The 27,507-nt window shown below is 42.7% G+C and overlaps 1 protein-coding gene across 1 annotated transcript in view; it reads right to left on the bottom strand.

The window, feature by feature from the left end:
* Window positions 1–27,507, bottom strand: part of LOC126397360 (E3 ubiquitin-protein ligase HECW1) — a 99,103-nt gene that overhangs the window by 10,211 nt on the left and 61,385 nt on the right. The window contains exons 12-24 of the mRNA XM_050056066.1: window positions 24,035–24,133; window positions 14,153–14,306; window positions 12,481–12,584; window positions 12,195–12,301; window positions 11,643–11,828; window positions 9,362–9,496; window positions 8,371–8,479; window positions 8,166–8,262; window positions 5,868–5,951; window positions 5,590–5,696; window positions 3,093–3,207; window positions 2,315–2,428; window positions 842–994 (exon numbers count right to left, since the gene is read on the bottom strand). Coding sequence (XP_049912023.1) covers window positions 842–994; window positions 2,315–2,428; window positions 3,093–3,207; window positions 5,590–5,696; window positions 5,868–5,951; window positions 8,166–8,262; window positions 8,371–8,479; window positions 9,362–9,496; window positions 11,643–11,828; window positions 12,195–12,301; window positions 12,481–12,584; window positions 14,153–14,306; window positions 24,035–24,133 — 1,564 coding nt within the window. The remainder of the gene's footprint in view (window positions 1–841; window positions 995–2,314; window positions 2,429–3,092; window positions 3,208–5,589; window positions 5,697–5,867; window positions 5,952–8,165; window positions 8,263–8,370; window positions 8,480–9,361; window positions 9,497–11,642; window positions 11,829–12,194; window positions 12,302–12,480; window positions 12,585–14,152; window positions 14,307–24,034; window positions 24,134–27,507) is intronic.

Genomic DNA, 27,507 nt, shown 5'->3' with positions numbered 1-27,507 from the left:
ACCGCTCTCTATCACAGACCAATATCAGTCTTTACGTCACATCACATAATCTATGAACCTTAACAGCCAAAAACTAGTGATGGCCAAATGAAGCCTCATGAAGCATTGTCTTTATTTTCTGAGGCTCAAAGAATGGCAATTCAGTGTGCTTTCAACCTTTTGTTGAACAAAAATCGCCAGCTAGTGGGCTCAGAAAATAAAGAAAATGCTTCATGAGGCTTCATTTGGCCATCACTACCAAAAACCTCTCAGTTATAAGCACATCTTTAGGGCTGTACACTTTGATGGTACTTTCTAACATATTTGTTAAAAGCCTAATCTGCGATCAAGTACAACTCCATCTCCCTGTTGTGGTTTAGGCGACCAATATTCCAACTGAACTTCTGTACTCGAGGGAACATTGTCAGTAATCTGCAGTCCTTCAAATTGTAGAATCAACGAGTGGTGTCACCCGTTTCAAGGCATTGTAGTGACTCAATCAGATTTATATTTACATATAATTATTGATATAAAGAAGTAAAAACTTTGGTCTAAATGTCTGAACAGACCAGGTCATGGTGCTCCAGTCTGTCAAAGGTGTACTGCATTTTTTTATTAAACTGAGGCTCTGTACTGAACGACTACAGTAAATGAATAAACACACAAAGTGTTCCAGCCGGTCCAGTGCAGAGCAGGCGGTTAGATATCAGCTACACTGTCCTGACTGGTTGAAATAAATCTTACAAACACAGCAGTAATGAACACTTAGTTGCAGATGAGTTGCAGAATATTTCACAAAACACTGATTCATTGTGTGTGTGTGTGTGTGTGTGTGTGAGTGTGTTGTTATTGCACAGCTTACCATTCCAGATGGTTCTCAACAAACGCTGACATGGGGCTGATTTGAACGGTGTATGTATCGTTGGCGGAGTATTCAAACAGGCCGTAGTACGGATTAAACAGCTCCTGAGACAAGAGGAAGAAGAACTCTCTGGATGGACCACTGTAGTCCAATCTGAGGAGACAGACACAGACACATTTGGACAGTTAAACTGATGATACAGAATAGAACAGAATATCTTTATTGTCGTTGTAACAGGTACAACGAAATTTCAGTGCAGTCCTTGACAGTGCAAAATGAGCTAATAAATAAATGGTAAAAAGAGAAGACAAGGAACACAATACATTCAGCTCTAGTTTGTTCTCCTGAGAAAATATCTGTCTGTTTAGCTGCTAAATGTTCCACTGTGTTCACCAGCTAGTCTCTAACTGTGTCTGTTTAAGTAGTGTACAGTGAGTTTATCTGAAAATCTGTTGAAGCATCTGTACATGAGTGTCCGAGGTTGATGAGAGTAGAGGTGCTGGACAGAAAACCAGAACAATGAGCTCAAAGTGGTAAAAGGAACCAGAGCTGGGTGACAGTTCTGTAACAGTGACTGTATGTACAGATGGACGGCGTGACAGCGCCTCAGAGTGAAGCCAAAACATCTTGATCGCCCCCTGGTGGCTGGCTGCAGTACAGGTCATAAACTCTGCCCCCTCCATGTCAGCAGGTGGAACATGGACCAAACTAAAAAATAAAAGTACACCTCAAGTACATTTTCCCTTATCACACTGATGTTTTTTCAAGTGTTTGTTTTTCTGATAGGTTTGGTTTCAGGATATTTGATACTTTAAAAATGGTGTGTTGTCCTGACTGACAGCTGCGTCAATCAGTTTCCTTGGGATCAGTGGAGCGGATCGCAGCTGGGTCGGGCTGGTGTTTGGGTTGAACCTCGATACTACTGCTCCACTTCCTGGTCACTACTGCGCAGACTCTGGCACAAAAAGCACAAGATTGCTGCTAAGTAGTGATGGCCAAATGAAGCATTTTCTTTATTTAATAAGCCCACTAGATGGTGCTCATGGTTTAAAGAGAGGGGCTCAAAGAATGACAATTCAGTGTGCTCTCAAGCTTATGTTGAACAAAAACTCCATCTAGTGGGCTCATAAAATAAAGAAAATGCTTCATGAGGCTTCATTTGGCCATCACTAGATTGCAGCAGCCATATCTCGGATACTTTGGCTTAATTCTTGTACAGTGGGAGGATGCTGGGACGTGTCGTCCATCTTTATGTGCAGTCTATGTTTTGAATGTCATCCATCATTTATATAAAAACATTTATTAGTGCAGCATGTTGTAAATAGTGCAAAAAACAACCATGGTGGCAATTTCAATCACATAATTTTGGACTTTAGAAGCTGAGGAGAACATCATGACGTACTACACTGCTACACCTTTAGCTGTGTTACATCACTGGCTATGTTTGTGTGTGTTTGTGTGTGTGTGTCTCACCCCTCCTCTCCCAGGAAAGTGACGTAGAGTTTGTTCCTCTGCAGCTCTTTGCGGGAGTACGCCATCACCTGGTTGAAGGTTCCCTCCAGCAAGTGTTCTCTCCTGATCAGCAACCTATAACAACCAGGATCGCTCACATGTTAGTGGTACATTCCCCATGCGCGTTGACAGGACTTTAGAAACAAGTCTCTGCTGCACTGCCTCTAAAAATCTTGACCAGGATACTTCCCCTGCTACAGTATAACAACACAGTATTATGGGCTGTCGACCTTTCACCTTCACTTTGATGGTACTTTACACGTGTATACACCGATCAGACAAACATTAAAACCACTGACAGGTGAAGTGAATAACAGTGATTATCCTGTTACAGTGCAATGTTCAGCTGGGAAACCTTTGGTGTTGGCATTCATTGAGATGCCACCTGGCACACTCTCAAGTCATGGCAGCAGCACTTCCAAATGGCAGTAGACCCTCAGCAGGACAATGCACCATGCCACACAGCATAAACTGTTCAGGAAATGACCTGAGGAACGTGACACAGAGCTCAATGGGATGTGCCAGTATCCCAGATGTAACCTGTCGAGGCATGGACACTGGACCTCTGGGGGTGTCCTGTGGTGTCTGGCACCAGGGCGTGGGGGTGCGAGGTGGGGTACCAGCACGTCTCACAGATGCTTGATCAGATCGAGATTTGGTGAATTTGGAGGCCAGGTCGACACTTTGAGCTCTTTGTCACGTTCCTTGGACCATTTTTTATGTGTGATTTGAGTCTTACTTGATCTTTCCAGGTCCCTGCCCGTAGCCCTTGGCTTCTAATTTCCTGTAGAAGTTTCTTAGTTTGGCTTCAAAGTCTCTGCGGTAAGGAGCTGGAGCTCTGGCTCTCTGCAGGCCTACACACACACACACAAAACAGAGAACAGAAATAAATACAGAAAGAAAGTACAATACATACGAGTAGTTAAAATGAAACACTGCGAAAGATTTTTGTATAAAATGAAAGAGTGAGATTGAAAGTAGTAATATCGATAAAATCTTAACGATACCCGTCCCTGCTTTTGACCACCAAAATCTAATCAGTTCATTCTCGAGTCCGAGTGAACATTTGTGCCAAATTTGAGGAAATTCCCTTTAGGCGTTCCTGAAAGATCGTGTTTACAAGAATGGGATGGACGGATGGACAACCCTCTGGCCACGGCTGTCGCCAGCGCGGAGGCTCATATATAAAAAAGATCCCAGAGTCAGAGAGGGTTGAGTGACCTCTGCAGGACGTTTCTGACAGTCAGACGGACTGATGTGGAAAACTTCAGCTGAGCTTCATACAGAAAATAACACAACTAATGAATGAGGCACAATTACAAGCCAGGCTTCCCTGCTGTGACCCAATTTCCCTTTATAGACCCCCCCATCAATAACATGCGCACACACACACACTGACACACACTGGCCTGCTTGAGGCCTACTGGAGCTCATTAAGATAACATTAGTGCACCCTAACAGAGCACAGCAGGCTCCGTCAAACAGCAATGATTACCGTTATAAGGTTTCACTGTGTGTGTCTGTGTGTGTGTGTCTACCCACTGAGTGCTTCAGATAGCATACTTGATTCATGTGCACCTCCTCTGTCAACAGAGCATCCACTTCACTTGTGTACGTGAGTACCTACAATCCAGTTCTGTCAGAACTGAAGCAGCCTCTTGGATGAGAGGTGAAACGTCTTCAACAAACTCAAGGAAGTCCAGCTGCCTACGATACAGCGATTGAGATTACCATGACCTGGATGACTGAGAACCTTCACCAGTGAGAGTGCCTACAGTGTGTGTTAGATGATGGGCAGATAATAACACACGTGGAGGTGAGGGATGTGTTTAGAGCCAGGGTGAAGAAGTCTAGAAAACCTCTGTATCTGCCATCTTACCTTCATTCAGTTTGTATGTACCTGCTCCCTGACCACTGCCCATTATGGACACCATCATGTATGAAATAAACTATAATGTTCTGTGTATGTGAGATTAATACTGATGTATAACGCTGGCTGTTGAACACGTGGTTCTGAACAATAAAAACAACACAGCTACAGCTGGCTGCAGAGATCACACATTACCAAATATTATGGACAGTCTGCACTTCTGCAGGGTTCACCAAGTTCATTTCAATAATTTTTAGGACCTTTTTAAATAGAATGCAATTAAATATCTATCTCACGATCACACCAGCCAAAGCATGACTATATGATGGGAAACCACCAGGGACTACATGGCCTAGAATCAGTTGTTATATCACAGTTTTTCCTTCATCCACTATCTGTAACCGCTTATCCTGTTCAGGGTCACGGGGGGGTGGAGCCTATCCCAGCTGACACTGGGCGAGAGGTGGGGTTCACCCTGGACGTCTGAAAAACTGTAAATCAGAACGTAAGTACAGAGAGTTGCTGACTAGAGATGATATACAGTCTCATCTAGTTGCATTGGTGTGAAGCAGCAGGTTTTTAGAACGTTGCAGAACGGCACGTTGCAAGTAGTTGCCTGTTTCCAAGTCGTCTAGTGGGCTTACTTAGTGATGGCCAAATGAAGCCCCATGAAGCATTTTCCTTATTTTCTGAGCCCACTAGATGGCGCTTTTTGTTCAACAAAAGGTTGAAAGAACACTGAATTGCCATTCTTTGCTCAGAAAATAAAGAAAATGATTTATGAGGCTTCATTTGGCCATCACCACTTTCGTGAGCTGCTTTCTAAAATGTCACCCTGACCTGTCGGTGAGCTCACTAAGCTGTTGCTGTATTGTTACAAAATGGGATAAACTAGTAAACGTCTCAGATGTCTGTAAGAGCGCCACACAGAAATTGTCTGTCATGGCAGCCATCAGCTCACGTCAGCAACGACAGGGTGCGATCCAAATTGCATAGTTTTTCATTGTGCTTTTAGTAGGTACTACAGCTGCCTTTACAAAGTACATACTGTTGCATACAGTTGACACAATCAGGACATACTGCTTTCTCATAACATCACGCTCTGAACTTTGATCCTCTTGCTTTCATATCCATTTTAAATCTTCCATAGAATGGTCCTGTATAATTTCTAGATCAGATTTACATTATACAGGAAGCTTTAAAAAAAGACTGTCCCCTGTTACGTAATGTATGCACGTTTTCATTGACACCCATCACCTTTCTGCAGTAACAAGGAACTTTACATTCCAGGGAGGTTTGATGTGACGTCTCAGGCAAAGCAACTGTGAACTCCAAACATGTGTGACTGACATGCTGGAAGACGTACCAGGAGAGTTCTGCGGTGAGGAGGCGGGGGAACAGCGAGGAGAGAAGCTGAAGCCGGGGTGGATGGGGTGAGGCGGAACATAAGACATGATCTCCTCTTCAAATAAGCTGCGAGAGCAGGACACAGAAAAGCACAGAAGACATTATTTCTCTGCACCACAGAGAGTCCGAGCATTAGCTGTGTGTGAATTCAGTCACTGAATGAGCGAGTACATAACTGTGAAAGAAAATAGATGTTGTTGCCCACGATGGGTAAACTGGGTTTAGTGTGTGCTTTACCTTAACAGGATGACGAGGTCTGCATCACATGACAACTTCTCCACCCCCTGAGTTCCTTCTGTCCGAATATAGTGGATCTTCTCCCTGAACAGTCAACAAGACAAAGACCTTTTTAGTCCCAAATACTCAATGCAACTAAATACGTGAGTTTGGTAGTGAGATGCCTCCTCCCTGACCTCTTGAGCTTTGTTATCAAGAAATATCAGCTTTCGGCAACCTTCACTTTCAAAAGAGCCTTTTCTGGCCCCAAGAAATCTGCATGGAGCTGCAAAGTAAATTTGAGCCCTATAGTGAAGGTAACTAAATTAGCCTATCAACAATAATAATACGTCTAAATAAGCATCCATTTAGGTTTTACCAAAAAGGTGGCGACTCTGCAGTGGGCTATTTATGTTTATTTGGAATTTTAGTTTTGCAGCATTGGCGGTAAAAGCAAACAAATCTCTTCACACACTGATAGATTCTGTATTTTCTTTTGCTTTTTTGGATCTGGAATTCACGGCTAGCCTTTAGCGAGACTCAAGTTGTGCCACTGCTGTTAAGGTTCAGCAATATTTAAAGGAGAAGGTGCCAGGCCGTAGGCGTGTGATGCACATTTAAGTTGTTGAAATGTTAATAAATAAATAATTCGGTGTATAGGTTACACATTTTTACAATTGGAGAATGTGAAATTACTTTAGGCCTCTCACAATGATGTATGAAAATGTCAAAAAATAAACTGTTCATTTCCATAAAAGTTTCAGTTTCAGTCAGAGTCACTGAGAGAGGGGCTAAAGAGCTCCATCTGCCTCCAGAGCTGCAGGTTGCCTACCCCTAGCTGGATCTGTATTCATGGAATAAAATGCAAAGTAATTTCGTGATCAAAATTTCTATTCATACACTTCCAATCAATCATCCCCACAGCTTGGTACAGTAGAAGAAGTGATGAGGGGGGTGTACTAATAGGTAGAAGGGTAGGTTATCAAGGAGAAGTGGGTATAATCTCTCATATATTCCAGTAGCTTTTTGGCTGATAGACGGGTAACGTAGAAGGCACAAGCACTTTTGTTCCAACAATATGTTTGTGTTTGGTTAGTAACATCTGGAGTTCTGGAGGTATGGTAACCAAGCAAATCACTCAAGAATGCAAGCTATCGTGTGTTTTTGTACCAAAATTAACATGAACAGTTACTAGTGGCTTGTACTGTTTCTATGCTGTGTGACATTTGCACTGGAAAAGACAAAAATTGGAGGAATCATCATTCCTCTTTCCCCTTCACACATGTTTGTCACTATTCCTTGGGTGACATACAAGTGACGTCATCAGTCGTCAATGCCATCTGACCCAGACGGTGACAGAATTGGTCCGACTTGGTCCCATCAGCTGTCGAGCCCCAAATCATCCTCAGAATGAGCTCAACAGTCTTAATGTTTCGCTGCCTTTAACAGCTCCTTCAGAAATATAATTGTAGTGATTTTGGTGCCAATGTGTATTTATTTAGTATTCAGAGGGCAGCATTGGCCCAAAGGTTGTAAAAGCATGATTCTGAACAGATGGTTGTTGGTTTGATCCCTGAACTGGCTGTATAAATGTGGGCGGGGACATTGCTCCAGTGAAGCTGCTCAGTGGCCAACAAGAGTCCTTTGGTAAAAAAAAAAATCTACCCTATTTGTGTAAAAGTGTTCTTAAAGAAATAGTTGGTTATGAGCACAAACAGTCGAGTGTGCAACAAGGCCTCATGTGTCTGCAAGAGAGTTTTATTACTGAACCAAACTAGCAAACACACCAAAAAAATGATTTAGGTGTGTGTAACAACATGAAGAGTCTTTTCTTGATGGAAGTGATGGCCAAATGAAGCCTCATTAAGCATTTTCTTTATTTTATGAGCCCACTAGATGGCGCTCTCTGTTCAACAAAAGGTTGAAAGCACAGTGAATTGCCATTCTTTGAGACTCTCTTTTTAAACCATGAGCACCATCTAGTGGGCTCAGAAAATAAAGAAAATGCTTCATAAGGCTTCATGTGGCCATCACTACTGTTGTACTGAGAAGCTGTTGTGCTCATCTGTATGTGCTGTGTATAACTGTAGTTGATGAGAAGCAGCCTGGTGTGCTCTTGATTTAGTGCTCATATACTGGTGCATTTTGCTGTTTGATCTATCAGAGTCTTATTTGTGCCAGTAATCTACAGAACATAGTAAATCCCTCCGCAGAGTAGCCGTACTGTATTCTAGCCGGCTGTGATATTTGGTTTTGATACCCATGTGGGGGTTTGATTTGGTGAACTGACACTCTCAGTCCTTGAAGAGTGGAGCATACCTCAGTGCATGGTTTCTGCTAAGGCTGGGCTGTCGCTCCTGCAACATGTCAAATATGTTTGGCTGTCGGAGGAACGCCACGATCTTGTCATTGTACGCTAGTGAGAGAGAAAGAAACAGAGAAAAGCAGTCAGACATGAACACTAAAAAAGTAAGAGGCTGATCGTGGCTTTAAATGACTGACGAGATGTTCTGACTGTGCCTACATGGAGCGGTCAGCTGTGAGTTGTTGTGCTGGCTTCGTATGGCGGCTACCAGGCTGTTTCCAGGCCGGGCCATCAGAGACGCCCCCCGACTCCTGGACACATCAGAGGCCTGGGAACACACACCAACAGGACACACTTTTCACTGACAGTTTGTCTTCTGTTAAGGCTCTATGAGCTGAAAGCCGACGCTGATCGACTGTGTTTCTAGATAATGTCAACATGTCAGCAACACACAGTCACCTCAACATCAGTGTCTACTTGTTAATGCATGTGACATGCACATTATTTAACACCGCTGGTGTCATGTTAATAGTACCAGCTGATATCCTGCATGAAAAGCATGAAACTTCTATGTTTTTAATGTTCTTTAGCTGAACTGATGTTGAAATCCACAGTGAACTTAGTTGTAGAAGTTTATTATTACGTTTTAAAATGAGGTCTGGTGATATTCTGTATTTGTGTTCTTTCCAACAAATCAAATGTGCACCCAAACTAACAATAGTACTATTACCTAGTGATGGCCAAATGAAGCCTCATGAAGCATATTCTTTATTTTCTGAGCCCACTAGATGGCGCTTATGGTTTAAAGCGAGAGGCTCAAAGAATGGCAGTTCAGTGTTCTTTCAACCTTCTGTTGAACAAAAAGCGCCATCTAGTGGGCTCAGAAAATAAAGAAAATGCTTCATGAGGCTTCATTTGGCCATCACTACTATTACTGAGTCTTTTGTGGATATGAAATCATATATTAGTGAGCTGTCTTTTTAGATTTATGGCTTCCGTAGGAACCAATGCCACATCAGCTTTTAGAGAGTACCTCCAACTACATGTATTGCACTGCTTTACAAAATATTTACTAATAAGAAGTAAGAGCTGAAAGGACATGAGCAGAGACTGTAGTCACGCCAGGGTTGAGTTTAAACAAAGGAAATATATATGGATTCAAATCCATCTCGTGGGTAACTCTGAATCGCTACTACAGGTGTGTGGTTACCTCTCCAGCGCTGTAGCTGCGTAGTCTCTGCAGATGTTGTCTGTGGGCGAGGTGGCCAGGCAGCCGGCCGTTCTGCAGAGGGATGCGAGGGTCGATGAAGGTGGTGGCTCGACTGTTGTGGTCCACAAAGAAGGACTGGAGGACAGGAAAAAAATGTACAGTATATATTGGGACAGTATATAAAGGGACTTTAAAACTGGCGTAATGTGTGCTCTCTTTCTGGTCCTTTTCAGCACACGTGCAGCTGAGTTTTGTGATAACTGTAGCAGAGCAGTGTTTTTTTGAGGAAGACCAGAAGGTAAAATATTACAGTAGTCAATTCTGCAGGTAATAAAAGTGTGCATTAGTGTCTCTGTGTTGGCTTGAGAGAGAAACAGTTGCACTCTGGCAATGTTCTTAAGACGATAAAATCCAGTTTTGGCTCAACTTCTAATATGTGTTTCAAAAGTAAGATTTGAATCAAAGATAACTCCAGGTTTTTAACCTGTCGACAGGGTTTTAGTGCCAGTTTAATAGTTTTGTGTTGAGCTTCTCTCTCTGAGCTTCAGGACCAATAGCTAAGACCTCGGTTTGTCCTGGTTGAGTTGAAGAAAGTTTTCTGCCCTCCAGGACTTAATATCTAAAATTAGTGATGGCCAAATGAAGCCTCATGAAGCATTTTCTTTATTTTCTGAGCCCACTAGATGGCGCTCATGGTTTCAAGAGAGAGGCTCAAAGAATGGCAATTCAGTGGGCTCAGAAAATAAAGAAAATGCTTCATGAGGCTTCATTTGGCCATCACTATCTAAAATACATCAAAGAGTGCAATATAGGACAAAACTTAGTGTGTGTGTACATACAAATACACCCATACTTATGTATAGTAGACAGTGTTGGGGGTGACTTGTTATAAAAGTGTTGGACAAAGAAAATTTGGACAAGAACAGAAGCTTCCTCATACAAAGAGCTGCTCCTAAAACCGTTCGGAGTAGAGAGGAGGACTTTCAAGAGTTTCTTAATCAGAGGGGAAAATGGTGGAAACACAAAGAGGTCAGAGAAATATTCTACAAACACTGGATGACAGTGAGTACATGAAATGCTACAGATTAGATCATGCAGGAATAATATGTGTGGTTGATGTCATTCGGGATACACACATTTCCCACATCACACTATAACGCCAGAAACAAAATGGTCAGAACACTAAGATATTTGAAAAACTGTAAAAATGCAGCAGTGATGACTTGAGTCTGTCTCAACCCTCCATCAGCAGAGTGATCACACTAACAATCACAACACTTTCACAGTCAGCAGTTCATTTGACTTCCACTGGGTGTCCTCACACCTAACAGGCTCACAAACGGGTGTGTCTGTGACAACCAATCACATCTGTTAAATGAATGCATCACACCTAACAGCAGGGTCGACCACACCTCCTCACTAAGATAAGATGCTCTGAGAACTTTCCTAAATCACTCCTAAGCTCGGACTCCTTGCTGAACATTTTTAGGATAAGTTAGGAGCTCTGAGAGGATTCTCAGCATGTTTGTGAATATGGCACCAGATTTTTATTTTCTTGCCTCTTACCTCTCAGGGCTTCTGTCCTGTGTCTGTCACAAGACTGCCTCTCATGTTATTTATGGGTGTCAGAAAGAGGTTTCTTAGCCTCTAACTTCATGTGTCTCTTTATATCTCCCACAGTACAGCTCTGCTCTGATGACATTTCTTTGGCAACTGTGTTTTTCTTATCTTTCACATTTTGTCTGCTCGTGTCCGGGAGCAGGAGTTGTTGCTTTGTGGTGTAAAATTCTTCCTTTTAACTTTTGGTAACATGCTTTATTTTTAAAGAAACCTGCCTGGCTGCCTTCATCAGGCCGAAATAAGCAATTTACAAGTTTGTGCAGTTAAGAGTTTGTTAAATCTGACACAGACCTCACAGAGAAACGTAAGAGAGCTCAGGGTTGAGAGTCTGAAAATGTTCTTACAGGAGGCCAAAAATCTTTTGTGTTTGTAAAAACAATAGTTAAACCACAAAAGGAGGACGGTAAATGTAAATTTAATGCATTTAATATCACAGATATTCTAAACTACATTGCATTTGAGTGTATTTGCATTTGCAGGTTTCATTTTCTGTTCAGCTACAGTACACATGACAGACTCTGACCTTCTCTGGGCTTCAGACAACATAAAACAACATAACTAAACAGCTGAACGTGATCGATGCAGTGTGTTGCCCTTGGTTCATTTAGCTTTGCTAGCACTTCCCAGCATGACGCAGTGCTCTTCTGCATATATAGCCTACCTTGCCCTGGGGGTCGGTCTTGATCTCCCAGCCTCTCGGCAGCTCTAGCTGAGTGTCTGCGAACTTGTTAAGGAAAACCACCAGGTCCCGATTATGTTGGTAGCGCTCAAAGTTCCTGGCATCGCGACGCACCTTCAGGATCATGTGTTTCACGCAACTGCTGCTGGTGAACATCCGGTAGGCTGCCTGAAGAGACAACATCTGCAAGTTTACTTTGACATTCAGAGAAGTTAATAAAGCACTGTGTCACTGACGGGGAAATCTGTTCCACCTCTGGTTTTATAATTACAGTCTAATAGTCTGTACTGTTTGTTGTAAACCTTACCAGCTTTAAACTGACTTTTAATGAGGAGCTGTGAACGTGGACTGAGGTTAATGCAACTTTTAAAAAAATCCGGATCTAAATGAGAAGCGTTAAATAATGCTGTACTGTTCTAACCCTAATCCTAACACTCTGAAAAAATCAGAGAGATAAACTGTCATGTGATCTGAGCTGCAGCTGAAACTGTAAGTCAGTACAATATAGTGACACGTGAAGTGTGTCGGACTCACATAGTTACTGTGCAACACAGTGAAGAACTCTGGGTGTGTGATGAACTTGACGGCAGGTGACTGAAGGAGATTGCTGACCTTCTGGTGATTGACAGGAGAGGCGGGGCCTGCAGACACACAACAGGTGAGTTACCTGCCGCATTATTATTTTTAAGCGCTGACACAGGTTGTGACTGAAGTCTTATTATTTAACAGTAGAAAGTTCTGCGTCCAGAGCTAAACAACTGAATTACTCCGACACAAAACAAAGCCAGCGTTTATGTCTTCAGTGATGATGTCACTGTACCTGGCGGGGCAGAATCAGGATCGGTCTCTGTGCTGCTGCTCCGCTCCAACCTGGGGCTCCCTCCGTCCTCCTCTGTGGCCATGGTCCTCTGGATGTTCTGGTACCTGCACAAACAACAGCAGTCTGTACAGCAGATGTCACTGTAGGACCTTTATGCAGCTCAGAATACTGCACTGACTCCAGCCTCTTATGTTTCCTCCTGCTTCATTTCCTCGATTCAGCTCTGTTCAGTTCAATAATATTGTTTGTTTGACAAAAACACAACAAAACATTCAAATATTCAGATAAATTTTGAATTATGATTTAGATGCATTCTGATATTCTGTATTTAAGTGGGTGTTTTTTTTAGGTACCAGCCCTGGAAATTAACCTGACTCCTGTCTGACTGCTGAGTGTGGACACTTCCTGTGTCTGTCCTTTCAAATTAAATTCCCACATGATCCAGTCATATAGGTTTGGATTTATTTTGACAAGGTGCAGCTCCTAATAGAGTTTCACGTTTTTTATTTATTTATTTTTTCTGTGACTAAGCAACCAATGAAATCTGTTCGACTAACATTTGGTTGACTATTAGGGGGCAGCTCTAAAGTTTATTATTATCATTATTGTGATAAGGGGTCAGGATGAGTCAGCACCTCCAAATCTGAGGCCATGGTTCTCAGAGTTTCTTGGGGTCTTGTTCACGAGTAAGGGTAGAATGGAGCGTGAGATGGATCAGCAGTTTGGCAAGGCATCTGCAGTGATGCGGGCGCTGTGCCGGATCGTCGTAGTGAAGACAGAGTTGAGCCGCAAGATGAAGCTTTCAATTTAGTGGTCCATCTACGTCCCAACCCTCACCTATGGTCATGAGCTCTGGGTAGTGACCAGAAGAATACAAGCAGCCAAAATGAGTTTCCTCTGTAGGGTGTCTGGGCTCAGCCTTAGAGATAGGGTGAGGAGCTCAGACATCCAGAGGGAGCTCGGAGTAGAGCTACTGCTCCTTCACATCAAAAGCGGTCAGTTGAGGTGGTTCAACATCTGATCAGGATCCTCCTGGGCGCCTCCTGTTAGAGGTGTTCTGGGCACGTCCCACTGGTAGGAGGCCCCGGGGCAGACCCAGAACACACTGGAGGGATTATATACTGTATCTCGTCTGGCCTGGGAACACCTTGGGGTCCCCCAGGAGGAGCTGGAAAGCGTTGCTGGGGAGAGGGACGTCTGGGGTTCTTTGCTTGGCCTGCTGCCCCCGAGACCCAGCTTTGGATAAGTGGTAGAAAATGGATGGATCTCCCTCCACCACAAGCTCTTACAATCCTGTCATGTCACCCAACGTATTAAGTTTTGTCTTGTCTAGTCTCACCTGTCATGTCTGGCTTCACTTTAAAAAAAATATATATATATGTCAAACAAACAAACAAAATAAATCTTCTAGTCATAACATGCTAAATTGGTGTGTTGTGACATCTTCAAAATGTTCTTTACAGTAAGTGTCAGATAACAAACCAACACATGCCACATGACTGATACAGGCTACAGATTCAACTTTGACATCAAGGTCTAAATAAGAGAAATTTCTCAATATTTCTTTTTCTATTTAATCGCTATTCCTGCTGTTTGACTTTTTTGGTTTATAAACGAGTGTCTGATGATCGTCACAATTTGAGCTTTATCTCCACTTAATTCGCAGTCTTACCTTCTGTTGAGTTGTTCCATCTGCTGTGTGGATCCTGACCGAGGGATGCCATGGTTACACTTGCCCCCGTGGTTCGGTCTCTGCCAGGTCGTGGTCCGGTTGACGTGGTCCACATAGAAAACTCTGCCGTGGCTGTCGATGCGAGCCTCCCAGTCTGTGGCAACAGAGGGGTTGGAGTGGAATTAGACTAAGTTACTTGCTATGTTTCTATTCCGACGTTAAGAATGTGTTCGTCACTCATAACAGGTAACTGGATGTGAGCAAACCTTTTCTTAAATGTCGTTAACGCTGCATACCAATGAGAAGAAGCTCTAGGTTGTTATGTTCCCTGGTTGTCAACCAGTGTTCGTAATGCTTTCTACTTTTCAATGCCCCGTTTTTTCTGCTGATCAGTTTAAAACAATACAAGATCTGAAGCTGCCTTTCAACTGCACACACATTAAGACACATTTTCAGAAAGCATATTTAGATATATTACAAATTCTCGGGGGGTCACGTGATGCTTTCTTTTGTAGTGATGGCCAAATGAAGCCTCATGAAGCATTTACTTTTTTTTCTGAGCCCACTAGATGGCACTTTTTGTTCAACAAAAGGCTGAAAGCACACTGAATTGCCATTCTTTGAGCCTCTCTCTTTAAACCGCGCCATCTAGTGGGCTCAGAAAACAAAGAAAATGCTTCATGAGGCTTCATTTGGCCATCACTACTCTTTTGCCAACCTCCCGCCACCACCATATACATATTTACTCCTCGGAGTGGTTTTCACCTCTGTACGGACTTTTTACCACTGGCTTACTACTTTCAAACATGTCTGGTTCTGTTTAGACCCAAACTCAACATGATACTCTGACCAGAACTCGCTCAGAGTTGAAGACACTCCATTCTGCTAGTATGGAGGCTACTAGCCAACATGGTGCCACCACCTGCGAGGAAAAAACTTGGCTACTCGCCTTGCAGAGGATGTCAGACAGAAAATCTGTGCTTTAATGGAGCTTAACTTCACTGAACTGCACCAGACTCTGATTGGAATTAAAAGGCATATTTAGGACAACACCAAGTGCTACACAGAGGAAGAATCCTGTATTTTGGATGCTGAAGACTACCCCGCCTCTCTGTCTAACAAGATCGCAGCCCTCAAAAAGAAGTGAAGATACTGCAGTGGCAGGGAGAACATAAGGATCATCGGATTCAAAGAAGGTATAGAGGAACAGCATCCAGATAAATTCTTCGAAACCTTGCTCCCAAACCTGCTGGGTCTGCAATCCGAACCATTGTCAAGTACAATCGACAGAGTGCACAGGTTTCTTGGCCTGCGGAAGGAGGAATATTTGACACCAGTGAATATCAAGCTGCATAATTTCAGCGACAAACACACAATCATGGCAGCAGTCAGAGAAAAAGGCAAGCTTTTTCGCAACGGAAACCAAATCTCCATTCAGCAGGATCTCTAAACCCAGGTGAGGCAGACCCAACAGGAGTTTAATGAGGTTTGCTAGTGTCTCATCTGGATGCGCTCCCCAGCCAGCCTGTGTTTTACACACAATGTGGGAGTTCATGACAGACTGGGACAAATGAAAAGAGAAATATTACAAGTTCTCATATAACTATTACGATACGTACAGGGAAAGTACTTTGTGGTTCAGTACCATTAAAACTCAGTAGTTTAATAAACTCCTTAAAAAAGCATAAATCCTTACTTTCATAATCACTTGCTCTAAATTTTAGTATCTCACACACACATTTTCCAAATCTTTTTGCTTTGACCACCATCCACTCTCTCGGCCTAAGTTTTCCCATTCCCCAGTACTTTGATACTGCACGTCATAAAACCAAAACTGAGTGGATAAATAATCCCTTCATGCATGGGCTGATGCCTTAGTGAAGATCCTCAGGGCTTCCAGGTCTTTTCTGACAAGTTAATTGGTGGTAGGATCCAAGCCTATGGAGCAAATGATTGAGAATATAAACCTATCTCTCCACTTCTTACAGAAAATCCTAATCTTAAATACACCATGAGAATACAGCAACTGCCAGTGTAAGCACGCCTGAAACACAGTTTGTGTCCACAACTGGTGAAAAGTGCAAATTAAGAGACAAGATTGATTCTAGTATAAAACAACACAACCTCAAAGAAAAAACTAAAATGGGTCAAAAACATCTGGGATCAGAGAATAAAAGCTCAATAAGCCTCAGAAATCTTTTTAACAAGCAACTCTGCAACACGTTGTAAACACTTGTCCCACTGGAATCTGTGGCTGTAGTGGCTTAAATTCAGCCAGCGCAAACCCCCTCATCACCAGCAGGGGTCACACTCGGCTGGTGGCCAACAGCAGCAATGGGTCTAATCTATGTAATGGCAGCAACAGAAAGTTTGCTGATATTGTGGGGATTTGGGGTTGTCCGGTCCCAGTTTGCACTGGCTGGAATCGGACTGCTGCTGCCACTGACTGGGAGTCAGTCTCCAAAGCTGCTGCCTGCTCTCCTCATGGCGAGGTGTTCTGTAGTATCGGGGAGTGACACGGAGGACACAAGGGGCCTCTCCAAAACTGGACCCTACCCACTCCCACTCTGTCTCAGAGTGTCGCCTGTATGACAATATTAAACGACTACCTTAGTTTCATCAGGCTACATTCCGAAGGGTAGCTGCACAGAACTGAATTTGTACGGAGCTTCTTCCATGACCAACACAGTTCTGAGTTGCACATGGTCAGTAAGGTGGCATCAGTGCAGGCTCGCTTTTGGAGGGTTTTATAACATTTCCATTCCTCACTAATTGGTCTGGGATGGTACTTAATGTGGCGGACACTCTGCGTGAACACGGAAACGGAGTGTAAGTGGATAAGGAGAGGGTATAGGAGGTGGTTTGAGAAAGGCCCACTGTGATTTGAGGATCTAGCTAATTTTAGCTACGTACACATTAACTTAAAGCCTCAGCTATGAGCATTTGGCTCCGGTTAGCAGAAGTGGAAACTATTAGCAACATTTTCTCTCCATGTCTGAAACACTTTACCAATATTGACACTTTTTGAGAAGTCCATCTTCTTCTTTTTTTTGGGTTGCTTTGCAGTGTAGGCAGTTGTTGCAAATGCTGGAATAGAACCTTCCTCTGCAGTCGTGATGGCCAAATGAATGAATATTTTATTATATTATATTTTATATTTTATGAGCCCACTAGGGCTGTCAAAATTGCTCAAAAATGACGTTCGAATATTCCTTCTAAAAATAACTCATAGGTTCGAACCATTCGAATATTTTTTTTTTCGCATTATGTCCACAAGAGGGCAAACTAATACAAGGAAACGTAACTACTTGTAGGTATTTTTATTTCAACATAAACGTCTTTGAAAACATTTACATACCTACACATTAAAACACATAAAACAATTATCTATAACATTACGTTATAAACGACCGCGGACCTCTCACTCGCCCCCCCTCTCTGACCCGTGGCCACACCGCCCGCGGAAGCGCTGCGAATAGCCACGAAACACCGGACCGTGACCGGCTCTCGCCCTGCAGCGATCGTTTCGGCGTCTGGTCTATTTTCTGCGCGAGCCACGAGCGAATGTGTCAACCCGTGTGACGGAGACAACAGCTGGGAGCAGAACCGCTTGTCGACCAGGCTGGAGAAATGCGCGTCTGACGCCAAAGCCCACTTGCAAAGAGGACAGCTGCGGTGGTGTTTTTTTTTTCTCTCCACAATCGAATATCAATTTTCACATTCGAAGGTCCATTTTTTTTTCAAATTTGAATTTAAATTCGAATTTAGAATATTCGTTGACAGCCCTAGAGCCCACTAGATGGCGCTTTTAGTTCAAAAAAAGGTTGAAAGCACACTGAATTGCCATTCTTTGAGCCTCTCTCTTTAAACCATGAGTGCCATCTAGTGGGCTTAGAAAATAAAGCAAATGCTTCATGAAGCTTCATTTGGCCATCACTACTCTGCAGGATTCTTTGCCATTGAATCAGACTTTCACCAAAGGGACATGCCTGCACATCTGCATTTGTAGAACAACCAATAGCAATGCCCCCTCTCTGAAATGACCTGTGACTGGTCTAAGTCTCCCGTCACAGGCTGGATTTCTAAAGCCTGAAAACGGAGCCAAGAGGAGGTGCAGAAGTCTAGTTTTCTCCCGGACGACTTGAATTTCATTCTGCTCAAAGTTTATTATGGGATTTTTCTCTAATGATGCCAAAATAAAACTGCCTACCCCAGCTTTACCTATGGTTCTGCTCTCTGTTAAGATACAGAATAAAGTGAAGGTGAGAGCTGCTGGTATAAAACGACTTAAATGCGACCTCAAATTTAGACCACCCTCACTAAGAGGAAAAAGGATTTTTAACACTTTAATTTGGACAGTCCTTGCCCCAGTAACAGCAACAACTTTGTATGAGTCCTAGTACTAATACTACAACAAATGGCAATATTAGAAGTACAAATACTAATAATCTATATCTTTTTATTATGTAAACACTGACTGTTTCTTGCAGTTTATGCGTATTGATAATAAAGGATTCCATAGGTCAAAGGTGAAAACTGTTTCTGTTTAATGCTGCACGTCATTTCTCTAATTTGTGTTAATTTGTGTTGCCTGATTGGTTTGGGGAAATTAAAATTCTTCTGATAAAATGTATCTATAGAGGCCAGGAACAGAAGCTGGTTGGAATTGGAAAGCTGTTGTTGTTGTTGTTGTTGTTGTTGTTGTTGTTGAGGCTATCTGATGCCACAATACGGCTTCATTTGGCTCATAAATGGCCAGAGTGTGAATGTGTGAGACAAAGACTGTAACTGCTGAAGGAGGAGGAGGAAGACTGCCTCCTCAGGACAGAAAAAAAACATCTGTTGGTTGTCACGACTGCTCTGCCCACACACACACACACACACACACACACACACACACACACACAGAACAGCCTCTGACTGCCAGTCCTCATATTAAGGGAGTTAGTTTTCCTACCTTGGCTCTGCAGCCCTCCTTTAAGTGGTCTGAGTTTCTATGAAAATGAGGCAGTGATTGTGATCAGGCTGCCACACTGTTCCTGACCATCAATATGAGGTCAGAAAGACGTTGGACTCTTATGTCAGATAGATGTTAAACTTTGGTTGGAATAAAAATCAGGTTGATGATATTTCACATGTCCAGTGACGTTAGAATTTCATGTTGTGTGGATGTTAATATGATTTTTTGCTGACACTGGGTTTGTTCTTCATACCTTACAGCTGCTCATTCTTACCCTACAACAAGGTGGGGTTGGAATGAGACGTTTGGAAGATGTTGGATTTTGGTTACAACACAACTTAAGACCAAGAAAATATCAACGTCATCTTTCATCAGTATTTCACGTCAAATTGACGCTGGGATTAGACGTTTAGACACAACCAAAATTCAACCAAATATCAACGTCTAACATCATTGGTGGCCGGCTGGATTTGCTCTAGTAAACATCCTAAAGATTTCTGGTTCCAGCTTTTCGTAAATGTTGATCTTAGTGCGTTTCATATGTCTGACTTGACTGGCTGTCCAGTGTTGTCACTGGATTTTCCACTTTGTGTGAACCTATAGGACAAGTTTGTCCACTGAGGTGGAAGTTTTGAAGTGTGACACTTCACCATTTGGCAAAACAAGACAACTAAGCCTCAACAACAAAGAGCATTAGACATGTATATAACTGATGGGGCAAGATAAAAAAATCAATTTGAATGGATTTTTGTCACTCCTACTGTCGCTCTTTGTCTTAAGCTTCCTACAGACTGTGAGATTTTAACAGTCTTATGAGTTTAGTGCAGCTGCACTGTGCGACACGGATCTAATAAACTTGGGTAAGACATCAAGTTTGACATCTAAGTGCCTACTGAATCGCAGGCTACGACGTACGTCCAGTGAAGTCTATGTAAGAACAAAACATCATCAGCGTGTGTCATCCATCTACGCTGCTGTAGTGGTAAGAGAAAATTGAAAACAGACATGAATTAGTGGCTGTTATGTGTGTCCAAAAGTATGACACTGTCAGAATTTTGTGCACAGAGAGTATAATGTTGCCTTGAATTCAGTAAGCTATGATGTAAGCTGTTATTTTAGCTTAAATTTGTTTGCATTTGGCAAACTGGCACGCTGAATTAGCTGTTAGCAGCTCCTGTTCGCAGTGTACCCACAGATATACAGTCAACCATCACTGGATTACTCTGATACTGAAGAAAACTTTTAAAACTTGATGATTCTAAAGCAGATCCCGGCATTATAAGGAAATCCTCACAAGATTTAACTCACACTGAGTCTGAGGATACGTGGATGATGTCTGTGTGTTCAGATTAGAATGAGCTGTGACTCCTTTAAGAAGTGCAGGATATGATGAGAACTGTGACAATCCGGCTCTAAAGGTTCTGAAGTGACTTAATTGCCTCCATGAGCTGTGTGTAACAGTCACTGCTGCTGCTGCTGCTGACTGTGCTGGTCTCTCTGTGGCCCCCATCTAACTCTCCTGGGCCCCCTGGGGAGACGTGACTCACCGTTTGAAAGCCCCCATTTAGGCAGCAGATCAGGGCTGAGTCATCTCTGGTCAACAGTGTAATATCTTTCTTGACAACTTCTAATTTTGCATAAACATGGTGACACTGAAGAAGGTAAGTATATTATCTGTACAGGAAGCTGCACACAGTCAGAGAGGAGCTGTACTTAAAGCACCTAACTTCCTCTGAAACAGACTGTTGCTTGTACTTTTACTTTACCTTTGACCCCTCTGTCTCTGTTTCTTGCCCAGCTGTGTTCAACAGATTTGAACCTGTGACTCTGTCACTGTTAGAGGATGTGGTGGCCCATATTAAACCATCAGGTTCCCCTCGTGATGTGGTCCCTCCCCACTTCTTTAAAGAAGTTTTCTCTACTGTAGGGCAGTCGGTTCTGACCATTTTAAATAGCAGCCTGTCCTCTGGTGTTGTCCCAGTAAGCTTCAAACATGCAGTAGTACAACCTTTGCTGAAGAAACCTGGCTTAGATAGCACTGTTTTAGCAAATTTCAGGCCCATCTCCAAGTTGCCTTTTATTTCTAAGATCCTGGAGAAAATTGTCTATGCACAACTAAAAAAAACTTTCCTTGATGATCACAATATTATGGAAGTTTTTCAGTCTGGTTTTAAAACTTTGCATAGCACGGAAACTGCCCTTTTAAAAGTTTTTAATGACATTTTAATGGCAAATGATAGTGGCAACTATGTTGTTCTTGTCCTGCTCGACCTGACCGCTGCCTTTGACACTGTAGACCACAACATTTTGTTAAAACGTCTGCAGCAGCTAGTGGGCATTGGTGGTAGCGCCCTGGACTGGTTCAGGTCCTACTTAGCCGACAGGACTATGTGTGTTGGTCTTGGTGCCTGTGAATCCTCCTCTGCTCCGCTTTTATATGGGGTCCCACAGGGTTCAATTTTAGGACCCCTGCTTTTCTCCCTGTATATGCTTCCCCTAGGGTCTATCCTCAGAAAGCATGGTGTCGCTTTTCATTGCTATGCTGATGACAGCCAGATATATGTCCCCCTGAGTAAAAGCGATGCCTTTTCCCTCAAACCCCTGCTGTCATGTCTTGAAGATATCAAAGCCTGGATGGCCCTAAACTTTTTAAATTTTAATGAAAAAAAAACAGAGGTGATGGTGTTTGGCCCCAGCGGCTCCTGTGTTTCCTCCCCTGTTGATCTGGGTCCTTTGGCAGTTTATGCAAAGTCTACTGTTACTAACTTGGGTTTTAAGATGGACAGTGATTTTAAATTGGACCGCCAAATTAGTGCAGTTGTAAAGTCGAGTTTCTTTCACCTCAGGCAGCTTGCGAAGGTGAAGCCTTTTCTTGCACATCAGCACTTTGAAGCAGTAATCCATGCCTTCATCACATCTCGGCTGGATTACTGCAATGCACTTTATTTTGGAGTTAGCCAGTCCTCCCTTGCACGTCTCCAGTTAGTTCAGAACGCTGCCGCTCGTCTGCTAACTGGAGTACGAATGAGAGAGCACATTACACCCATCCTGGCCTCCCTCCACTGGCTGCCTGTGCACTTTAGAGTTCATTTTAAGATCCTTTTATTTGTTTTTAAATCTTTAAATGGCCTCGCCCCGCCCTACCTCTCTGTGCTTCTTCACCCCTACGCCCCTGCCCGGTGCCTCAGGTCAGCTGATCAGCTGCTCCTTGAGGTACCGAGGTCCAAGCGAACGCTTAGAGGAGACCGTGCATTCTCCGTTGCTGCTCCAAAAATGTGGAACAATCTACCTCTGCACATCAGACAGGCCTCCTCACTGTCTGTTTTTAAAACCCACCTTAAAACACACTTTTACTCACTGGCTTTTAACCCAGCATGAGACCTCTTTCTGTTTTTATTTGTTTGTTGCTGTTTTTATTGTTTTTTGTTTTTAACTGCTTTTTATTATCTCACTGTTTTGTTGTTTTATGACCTCCTATGTACAGCACTTTGTTTCAGCTGTGGTTGTTTTAAAGCGCTTTATAAATAAAGTTGAATTGAACTGAATTGAATTTGTGCATGGATTAATCAAACAAATTGACATTAGGATGGAGGTATTGATAGGCTTATTTTAGGGTTACATTGATTTATTCTTTTTATCTTAGATTTAAGTGTCGTGCCTATTTTTGCCCACACAGTTGGACCAACCCAACACTGCGCAAAATTATGTTGTTTTGGGTCAGTCCAGTGTTAAATTCATAACCAACAACTATTATGAAAAATGTTCCTCGATGACCACGGTGAAGACGACACAGTGACGAGCTAAAAATAGATCTTGGTGACAAAAAACTATGACGAAATCTATGTTTCATTTTCGTCATGACGAGACGGGACAGGATTTCAACAGGGTCGTGTTGTCTCAAATCATGCGCCGCTGTCTTGCACTTACCGGAAGTGACAATGTTTTTTTTTTTGCCTCTTCTTCTTCATGCTCCTTTGTAAATAGACTGTGGAGCATTATCACCAACATTCGACCGCTATCTCCACCCACACATAAACCAAAGTTACGCCACAACGTCAATGCTGATTAAAATGTGCTGCCGTAGCTAGGAGCAAGTTAGCTAGCAAGCTAACGATAGCATTCGCATTATTGTTCACGGGACTTAATCGTTACAGTCCCAACAAACATTACTGATGGCTTCCATTCGACAAAAGTGTTGGTACTTAGTGCAAAAAACATGTGTGACTTATATCTGTATAACGCAGCAGTGTCCACTGTAGTCAGCTCAGGCTCCTTGTTTTCCCAGCCGCCATGTCAGAAGTTGAGTGTGAACCCACTTAGCGCACTCGGCTAGGGTAAGGTGTTTAGTACAGAAGTATGTGATTTGAGACACACTGTCAGACTAAATCTAAAATGGCTGCCAAATTACCACAGGTTTAGTCCATATATGGTCAGCTCACTGTCGTTTGTCCTTGGCAAACACAGATTCTCTAAACAAACTAATATTGTTTGGCCATCACAATAGATTCTGCACCTTTATCACAACAACATGTACTGAAAAATATTGCATGTAAAGAAACAACACAGTGTCTGGGGACTCTCAGTTGGAGGATGATGTAACAGCTAAGTGGAGTTTGGGCCTTCCGGCAGCTGACCTTCGTGCTCTGAATCAGCAAAGACCAGCGAGCCATCCTTCCCATACTGAGTGCAGATCCAACCGTGAACCAATCAGCACAGAGCAGTACAGAGCTGCACATCTAAACCTAAAGAGCTGTGCAGGGAGGGAGGATGAGATTATGACGACAAACACAGAGGCGATGGAAGATGTTTGGAAAGCAAACATACGTGGCGGCATGCACCTGATGGAAACACACACACACAAACAGCAAACCAAGGTGTAGGGATGTGACTCCAGAGTAAGACTGGGAGGTGTTGGTTCTTACTTGGAGGTAAGGCTTGGTCAGTGGCAGCAGGAGAATGGTTTAGGTCATGGCTGGGTCGCAGGACTGGAAGATTGCCAACAGGAGGGGAGAAGCCTGAGCCTACAGGACATCAGAGAGACAGTACGGTATAAATTACCATAATGCTGGGGACACACCATACCACCTGGCAGACTGGGAGAAGGAAACTCGGGATGTGGAGCGTGCAATATTAGAATTTATCACCCTTAACCATGTAGTTTCTGTCTGGTATCCCTGGACTCATATTGGGCAGTTTAAGAGTGCATGATTTCCATCCAGGAAGTGGTGTGACCTTTTAGCTCCATCTGTGGTCTCTAATAACTCCTGAGAAAGCTCTCTGGCTGCTCAGCTAGTCTCGGAGGCTGGGTTGCACCAATAAGAAGCAATTTAATCTAAGATTAATCAGAGTTTCACAAAACTACAAATAAAAAGAGAAAATCCAGTTTTTAAATTTAGCATTTACATTTGCTAGCTACGTTAGCTTGCTAGCTAAAGAGTAAGTTATTCATGTTGGCTCTGAAGAGACGCTCTAATTTTCTCTAATTTTGAGAAAAACTTGCTATGGCCGAATAATAGAAGATAATAAACAGACAACAGTACAGGGGGAAGAAGAGATTGCCTGGGCAGACCATCGTCATGGAAAAGGACAGAGAATTTCAACCGCATCAAAAAACTCAGTTGGGGTGTGTCTGTCACTGAACTTTCTTTGATGAACGTAATCATTTTGTGCATTCCATCTCCAAAAGGCAGCAATTTTGAAAGTTAAACCTCCTCAAGTGTAAGTTTGGATCACATTTCAAATTGGAGTTTAAAGTTTTGTTGCAATAGAATGAATTTAAAGGTGTAATTTATAGAGCGGTTTAAATTTAAAAGTGAGATTTAGGGGGATTTAGTGGCATCTACAGGTAAAGGTTGTAGACTGCAACCAGATGAAACTCCTCCCTGTTAGAATTCCTTCAGTGCTCATAGTTAGGAGGTTTTAACTGGGAGCTGAATTATCCACCGAGGTCTCTTCCTCTCAAAGAACAAACAAACCCTACGATTCAAAGCTGTAAAAACACTGAATAAAGCAGTTTTACAGTACAAATCGTACTTTTTCTGATGCTGCTCATTGCGGAGGGGCTGCTGACTATGGTGGCTGATGCTAAAACATAAAAAACACCTATCTAGAGCTGGTGTTTAGTTTGGCCATCATGGGCTACTGTACAAATATGGTGGTGCAACTAGTGATGGCCAAATGAAGCCTGACGGACAAACTCCCTATGTAGATATAAACATCTCATTCTAAGGTAACAAAAACTTAATAATTCTTATTTTAAGGTGATCAATAGTGATGGCGAAATGAAGCCTCATGAAGCATTGTCTTTATTTTCTGAGCCCACTAGATGGCGCTCATGGTTTAAAGAGAGAGGCTCAAAGAATGGCAATTCAGTGTGCTTTCAACCTTTTGTTAAACAAAAAGCTCCATCTAGTGGGCTCACAGAATAAAGGAAATGCTTCATGAGGCTTCATTTGGCCATCACTAGGTGCAACATGGCGGACAAACTCCCTATGTAGATATAAACATCTCATTCTAAGGTAACAAAAACTTAATAATTCTTATTTTAAGGTGATTAATAGTGATTTACATTTTGGATTTTGTTGTCCCAACTTACCAGCATCAGTGGGTCAGTTGCGTTATTTTAGAGGGAGGAGCCCGTGGGAATGAGAGGTGAACTGTTTCCAAAGTTAAGATTTCTCACTAAAATAAGTGCTGGTCGGTAGTGATGGCCAAATGAAGCCTCATGAAGCATTTTCTTTATTTTCTGAGCCCACTAGATGGCGCTCATGGTTTCAAGAGAGAGGCTCAGAGAATGGCAATTCAGTGTGCTTTCAACCTTTTGTTGAACAAAAAGCGCCATCTAGTGGGCTCAGAAAATAAAGAAAATGCTTCATAAGGCTTCATTTGGCCATCACTAGTGATTATACACTAAGGAAAACATACTTCTTACATTCATTTTTTTCCAGTAGTCCCTAGAATATTAAAGTTAAATGAGGATATAATCGGGTTTGAAAATGAATCCTTGTTGGTGCTTCCTAGCTCTAACTTTGTTTGTCTGCTAATTTCTTTACTGAGCATTTATTGTACAGTGACGAAGCCTTTTCATTGAAACAGCCACCTGCTGCTGCTGGAAACAAGTTTGATGAGAGCTGTGAGACTGAAACAAAAGCGTAAAGCTGTGGGCTGTAAAACCAAAACAATAAGCTGAAAGAGGCTAAAATACTCTGTGGAACTGATAGTGTTAATCGTCGGTGGGTTCATTGCTATGAGCGACACAAAGTCGTCGTGTGGCCGACTGTTTATATAAAAATATTGGGTGGTGCCACTTTAACCACACCATAGATGCCTCCCAGATACTATTTAAAGAAATACTGGCATTTGACATCATCCAGAGTTTGCAGAATTATCCAGTACATCATGTTCTGTTTTGTGACAAGACTGATTAAATGTCTCCTGATATGTCACTTAGAGGAGAAGCAATGACTCCACATCACCTCATCATATGATGCACTCTCATTGGCTACTGGCAGTTTGTTTGGATGTTGCCTCTAACAGCATTTCCATCTGCTATTAAAACACTAATTGTGATCGAATGTGTGATGCGGATGAGGGAAATGCAAAATGGAAATACACACAACATGCTTTGAGATGGGAATGTGGTTAGATCAGCCGGAGCCAGCTTGGTGGAAATGGAACCCATACAATACTATCACATTAATGAGGAAGCACTCCCCCGCTGGGGAGACGCATATCACCACGGCAGAAACACAGCTGTAGCAGGTGAAAAATGTAGCAAACATGAGCAGAAACATCACTGTAATGACAGCAGGTAGAGATGTAGAGGACAAATCACAACAGGCAGAAGCACCATCAGAAATGTCTTTAACACAGCCATCAGAAACAACCTCCAACATTACCGCCCTGTGGTTGTATGCCTCTGCTCACCAGTCAAACTCTTCTTACAGTTTACATCCATGTCTGTGAAAACATGGCTGCTTCACGCCCACTGCCCCCCCCCCCCCCCCGACAGCACAGAGGATCTATACAATCAGCACAGTTTCAACATGGACACCCAAAATTAGTGTCACCAATTCAGTATCTGACCAAATGTCTCCCCTTCTGATCCTGAGATATGACGCTGAGTAATGTCCAGAAAAGTGTTTTCTCCAGAACATTATGATGTCACAGTAACCTCCTCCTGTACTGCCTTAATATGCACATTCAGCACATCCAATGCATCAAAACATTGTTTTCTAGTTGGAGCCGCGCCTCCTTTTCAAACTGTATGGTTTGACTAAAATGAACAATGACAGCAATATAGTCCACGATGAGCAGCGCTAAAATCAACCTGCGTAGTTGTCCCTCCATTGTGACATTAGAAAGTGTCACATTTATCTTGCAAGTGTACTCTTCT

The sequence above is a fragment of the Epinephelus moara genome, chromosome 11, assembly GCF_006386435.1.
Source record: "Epinephelus moara isolate mb chromosome 11, YSFRI_EMoa_1.0, whole genome shotgun sequence".
Taxonomy (NCBI): Eukaryota; Metazoa; Chordata; class Actinopteri; order Perciformes; family Serranidae; genus Epinephelus; species Epinephelus moara.
The sequence above is the reverse complement of the archived record's forward strand: the minus strand, read 5'-3'. Positions and strand labels throughout refer to the sequence as shown.